General features: G+C 42.6%; 1 protein-coding gene across 1 annotated transcript in view; it reads left to right on the top strand.

The window, feature by feature from the left end:
• Positions 1 to 232: 232 nt before the first annotated feature.
• The window catches only part of LOC113809546 (uncharacterized), a 7,139-nt gene continuing 1,199 nt past the window's right edge, over positions 233 to 6,172 (top strand). Inside the window, exons 1-5 of the mRNA XM_027361191.2 lie at positions 233 to 393; positions 775 to 821; positions 1,985 to 2,117; positions 2,897 to 2,991; positions 5,428 to 5,553. Coding sequence (XP_027216992.2) covers positions 285 to 393; positions 775 to 821; positions 1,985 to 2,117; positions 2,897 to 2,991; positions 5,428 to 5,553 — 510 coding nt within the window. The 5' untranslated portion in view covers positions 233 to 284. The remainder of the gene's footprint in view (positions 394 to 774; positions 822 to 1,984; positions 2,118 to 2,896; positions 2,992 to 5,427; positions 5,554 to 6,172) is intronic.

Genomic DNA, 6,172 nt, shown 5'->3' with positions numbered 1-6,172 from the left:
TAAAGCTCGATATATCAAGGGCAAGAGAATGATGTTTATACTTATCTAGAATTAAATGACGCCATTTCATGTCGTGCATCAACTACACTCACCATCAAAAATAGGAAAATACATGCACTGTGGCTCTCCTATTACGCTGTGTGGGTTTTACCAACCAACTAGAACGTTCCTGTTAAAAAAGACAACAAAAACATCACATGGCAACCGAGCCACCATGAGAGGGCGTATATAAACGTGGGCGAAGCAACCGCGCGCAATTGGACCCTGCGTTGTCAAGAGCGAACATGGCACTCATCAGGACGATCGCCCTCGTGGCACTCCTTATGGTGGGGGTGGCGCTGGCACAGGAGCAGACCACAGCTGCAAGTACAACCAGCGGTAGTAACGATGCTGGTAAGTAAATACGTGCTGTTCATTAATTCTTGTAATACATATTTATTTTTATCTGTGTAGGGAGATTTAGAAGACACGAGTGTGTTGTTTCTTCACGAATGTCAGGAATATTCTTATTCATATAAAAAATGAATTTATATATACACAACAGATGAATAAAGGGTACTGCAGTTATTGCCATCCTCATTATTATGATAATGATAATAATAGCACTAATGATAATGATAAGAAAACAATAGTAAATAAAGATGAGAAATAAGGATACTACCACTACTACTAATAATAATTGTTATTAATGAATACTACAACAATAATACTATCATTTTTTATCGACATTAACGGATTAATTCACGAATCTAATTATTTTTTCCTTCTTCCCAGCGGTTCGTTGCGCCAACTCCACCGACAACACAGAATGTCTGCGTCGGGTAAGTTTACTGAGTGAAACAATAACAAATGATCAGCTGATTGGTGAGAGGACACGTGCTTCTGATCAGCTGATTTGCGTCATTGTTGTTATGCTTTTGTCTCCTTCCCTTTAATGTGTGTGTGTGTGTGTGTGAGAGAGAGAGAGAGAGAGAGAGAGAGAGAGAGAGAGAGAGAGAGAGAGAGAGAGAGAGAGAGAGAGAGAGAGAGAGAGAGAGAGAGAGAGAAAGAAAGAGAGAGAAAGAGAAAGAGAAAGAGAGAGAGAGAGAAAGAGAGAGAGAGAGAGAGAGAGAGAGAGAGAGAGAGAGAGAGAGAGAGAGAGAGAGAGAGAGAGAGAGTGCGTGTGCGTGTGTGTGTGTGTGCTTACTCTCTTGAACTACCTATTCCAACTATCGTTATCATTATTATACTCATTATTATCAATATCATTAATGTAACCTTCATTATTATCAGTATCATTATTATGGTCATTATTATCTCATTGTTATTATTACCACCATTATCACTATTATTATCATTAACACAATTTTTATTATTATCACAATTGTTATTATCAGTATTTGTATTATTATCACTATCAAGATTATCACTATTATCATTATTGTTATAATTATCATTATTATCACTATCATTATCGTTTCCACTATTATCATTATCACTATTATCATTATTATCACTATTATCATTATTATCACTATCATAATTATTATCACTATTATCATTATTGTTGTTATCATCACCATTATTATTGTTAGTAGTAGTGATTGTAGTAATAGTACTATCATAACCACCACCACCTCACCACCATTATCATCATCAAAATAATCATCATCAAAACAATTGCTATCATGGCTGTCTCACCATTATCCTCATCACCTCATCACCATTACCTACCCGATTATTCTCATCACCTCATCACCATTACCTACCCGATTATTCTCATCACCTCATCACCATTACCTACCCGATTATTCTCATCACCTCATCACCATTACCTACCCGATTATTCTCATCACCTCATCACCATTACCTACCCGATTATTCTCATCACCATTACCTACCCGATTATTCTCATCACCATTACCTACCCGATTATTCTCATCACCTCATCATCATTACCTACCCGATTATCCTCATCACCTCATCACCATTACGTACCCCACAGGCCGAAGTGTGCCGAGCCATGTTCAACCGCACTCACACATACGACCGCATGGTACAATCCATTCGCGATTGTGCTGAACAACTCAACATAACTCTGCCCACACCAGCTCCTCTACCGGCCAACAATAGTTCAGGTATGTGAGGGAGATGAGGGAAGGAGGGAGAGGGAGATGAGGGAAGGAGGAGGAGGGAGATGAGAGAAGGAAAGAGGGAGAGAGGGAGAGAGGGAGAGAAGGGAAGGAGGGAGAGAGGACGGGAGAGGGTGAAGGGAAGGAGGGATAGGGAGAAGGGAAGGAAGGAGGGAAGGATGGAGAAAGTAAGGAAGGAAGGAGAGAGGACGGGAGAGGGTGAAGGGAAGGAGGGATAGGGAGAAGGGAGGGAAGGAGGGAAAGAGGGAGAGAGGAAGGATGGAAGGAAGGGGGAGAGGGAGAGGAAGGAAGGAGGGAGGGAAGGGGGAGATGAAGAAGGGAAGGAAGGAGGGAAGGAGAAGAGGGAGAGGGAGGGAATTGAAGGAGGGAGAGAAGGGAGAGAAGAAGAAGGGAAGGGGAAAGGGAGGGATGGGGGAGAGAGAGACAGAGACAGAGACTGAGAAAGAAAGAGAGAGAGAGAGAAAGAGAGAGAGAGAGAGAGAGAGAGAGAGAGAGAGAGAGAGAGAGAGAGAGAGAGAGAGAGAGAGAGAGAGAGAGAGAGAGAGAGAGAGAGACAGACAGAGAGAGACAGACAGAGAGAGACAGAGAGTGAGAGAGACAGAGAGAGAGAGAGAGAGAGAGAGAGAGAGAGAGAGAGAGAGAGAGAGAGAGAGAGAGAGAAAGAAAGAAAGAAAGAAAGAAAGAAAGAAAGAAAGAAAGAAAGAAAGAGAGAGAGAGACAAAGAACGTCACACTCCAAGTCACAACATCCCGTTTTCTTTACAGATCCCGACAGGAGGTACTATAACCAACTTAAACTTTGGTTCCGTGCAAGGCCTCAGGTGAAGCAACAGATCTTCAGCTGTGCGCATCAGAGTATGGTAAGCGACTTGGTAACATATATTAACGTTATCTGTGTTTTTGAGTGTTTTTTTTTAAATTATTTCTTTTGTTTTTTGTGTGTGTTATTTACGGTGTAATTTTCAAGAATGCTTTTGTCCATTGGGCAGGGAGGAGGATATTTTTTTCTTCTTCTTCTTCTTTCTTTTCTTTTTTTCTTTCTTTTCTTTTTTTCTTTCGTTCTTTTTTCTTTCTTTTTCAATTCATTCACCTTTTCTCTCCCTTCACCTCTCCTCATCTCTTATATCTTCTTTTTCATCTCCCTTCCTCCCTCCTTCAACTTTCTCTCATCTTCCCCTCTCATTCCCTCATTTTCCTCGTATATCTCTCATATATTTCCCCTCTTCCCCCTTCTCTCATATATTTCTCCTCTTCCCCCTTCTCTCATATATTTCTCCTCTTCCCTCCCTCTCCTTCTCATCTCTCTCCTTATCTCTCTCACACATTCTTTCTCTCTCTTCCCCCTTTCATCTCCCTTAGCCCCTCTCCTTTCCTCTTTCCCCTTCTCCTTCCCTCCCTCTCCTTTTCTTTTTCCCTCTCTCCTTATCTCCCTCCTTCCCTCTTCTTCCACTTTCCCTCTCTCTCCTTCTCCCGCTCTCGCAAATCTTTTTTAACTTCCTCCATCTCCTTCTCTCCTTCTCCCTCTCTCACAAACCTTTCTAACTCCCTACCTCACCTACCTCTCCTTTTCTCCTTCTCCCTCTCTCTCACACACATCCTTCTAACTCCCTCCCTCCCTCCATATCCCTCTCCCTCTCTCAACACAAACCTTTATAACTCCCTACCTCACCTCCTTCTCCTTCTCTCCTTCCCCCTCTCTCACAAACCTTTCTAACTCCCTCCCTCCATATTCCTCTCCCTCTCTCAACACACACCCTTCTCCCTCTCTCTCTCCCCTCCCCCCCCCTCTCTCACAAACCTTTCTAACTCCCTCCCTCCATATCCCTCTCCCTCTCTCAACACACACCCTTCTCCCTCTCTCTCTCCCCTCCCCTCCCTCTCACACAAACCTCCTAACTCCCTCCCTCCATATTCCTCTCCCTCTCTCAACACACCCTACTACCTCCCTCCATATCCCTCTTCCTCTCTCAACACACACCCTACTACCTCCCTCCATATCCCTCTCCCTTTCTCACACTCAGCGGTTAGCGACTTAGTCTAGCAATCTTGTAAACCTACGTTCAATCCCGCTACAAGTGAATGGTAACCCCGGCCATTCCTCGATCGCAATGGGAGATCTAGGATTTAGATTTAGATTTTTTTAGATTTAGTTTTAATTCCATTTGTTACAATGGATATTCTGGGCTGTGACATACTGTCTGTTTTATTTTGTCCAAATCTCCCCCTGTGTGCAAGGAGTGGCCGGGGACACCACTCACTGGCCGGGCGTGGGATTGAACGCAGGTCCCAAGATTGCTAGACCAGCACCTTACCGCTGCGCCAGCACAGCAAAACAAAATAAGAGAGAAAACAAAACAGTCAATATATCACAACAAAGAATACCCATTGTAACGAGTGGAACCAAAACCAAATCTTTAAATTTTCACTCTTTTAGAATACCCATTGTAAAGAGTGGAATCAAAACTAAATCTCGGAATTTTCACTCTTTTAGAATACCCATTGTAACGAGTGGAATCAAAACTAAATCTTTAAATTTTCACTCTTTCAGAATACCCATTGTAAAGAGTGGAATCAAAACTAAATCTCGAATTTTCACTCTTTTAGAATACCCATTGTAACGAGTGGAATCAAAACTAAATCTTTAAATTTTCACTCTTTCAGAATACCCATTGTAACGAGTGGAACCAAAACCAAATCTCGATTTTTCACTCTTTTAGAATACCCATTGTAACGAGTGGAACCAAAACTAAATCTCGGAATTTTCACTCTTTTAGAATACCCATTGTAACGAGTGGAATCAAAACTAAATCTTTAAATTTTCACTCTTTCAGAATACCCATTGTAACGAGTGGAACCAAAACTAAATCTCGAATTTTCACTCTTTTAGAATACCCATTGTAACGAGTGGAATCAAAACTAAATCTGGAAATTTTCACTCTTTTAGAATACCCATTGTAACGAGTGGAACCAAAACTAAATCTCGAAATTTTCACTCTTTTAGAATACCCATTGTAACGAGTGGAATCAAAACTAAATCTTTAAATTTTCACTCTTTTAGAATACCCATTGTAACGAGTGGAACCAAAACCAAATCTCGATTTTTCACTCTTTTAGAATACCCATTGTAACGAGTGGAACCAAAACCAAATCTCGATTTTTCACTCTTTCAGAATACCCATTGTAACGAGTGGAACCAAAACCAAATCTTTAAATTTTCACTCTTTTAGAATACCCATTGTAACGAGTGGAACCAAAACTAAATCTCGAAACTTTCACTCTTTTTTTCTCCCTCTCAGTTCAACATCGACGGGACTCCGAGACGCGAGTACCTGAAGACCCGCGTTGTGGTGTGGGTGGGCGAGGAAGAAACCATTCTAGCCGGTCTGTTAAGGAGTAACATCGACAGTTGCTCAGCGCCGTCGGTGAGTGAGGGTGGGGGGGGGGGCGGCGTATGAGGGGGGGGTTATGAGTTAGGGTAGGGTGAGTGTTGGGTGAAAGGGATGAGTTAGGGTAGGGTGAGTGCGGGGTGAAAGGGATGAGTTAGGGTAGGGTGAGTGCGGGGTGAAAGTGGTGAGTTAGGGCAGGGTGAGTGTGGGTGAGATTATGAGTGCGGGGTGAAAGTGATGAGTTAGGCTGAGATGAGTGCTGGGTGAAAGTGATGAGTTAAGGTAGGGTGAGTGTGGGTGAGATTATGAGTGCGGGGTGAAAGGGATGAGTTAGGGTAGGGTGAGTGTGGGTGAGATTATGAGTGCGGGGTGAAAGTGATGAGTTAGGGTAGGTGAGTGTGGGTGAGATTATGAGTGCGGGGTGAAAGTGATGAGTTTGGGTAGGGTGAATGTGAGTGAGATTATGAGTGTGGAGTGGAAGTTGTGAGGGTTGGCAGAAAGTGATGAGTGTGGGTGAAAGTTTGACTGTGGGTTGGAAGTTATGAGTGTGGGTGAAATGGTGAGTGAAGTGAAAATGATGAGTGTGGATGAAAATATAAGTGTGGTTGAACTTATGTGTGTGGGGTGGAAGTGATGAGAATGAAGTGTAAGTTAG

This window comes from Penaeus vannamei, chromosome 40 (assembly GCF_042767895.1).
Source record: "Penaeus vannamei isolate JL-2024 chromosome 40, ASM4276789v1, whole genome shotgun sequence".
NCBI classification, from domain to species: Eukaryota; Metazoa; Arthropoda; class Malacostraca; order Decapoda; family Penaeidae; genus Penaeus; species Penaeus vannamei.
This window is presented reverse-complemented; position numbering and strand designations above follow the sequence as displayed.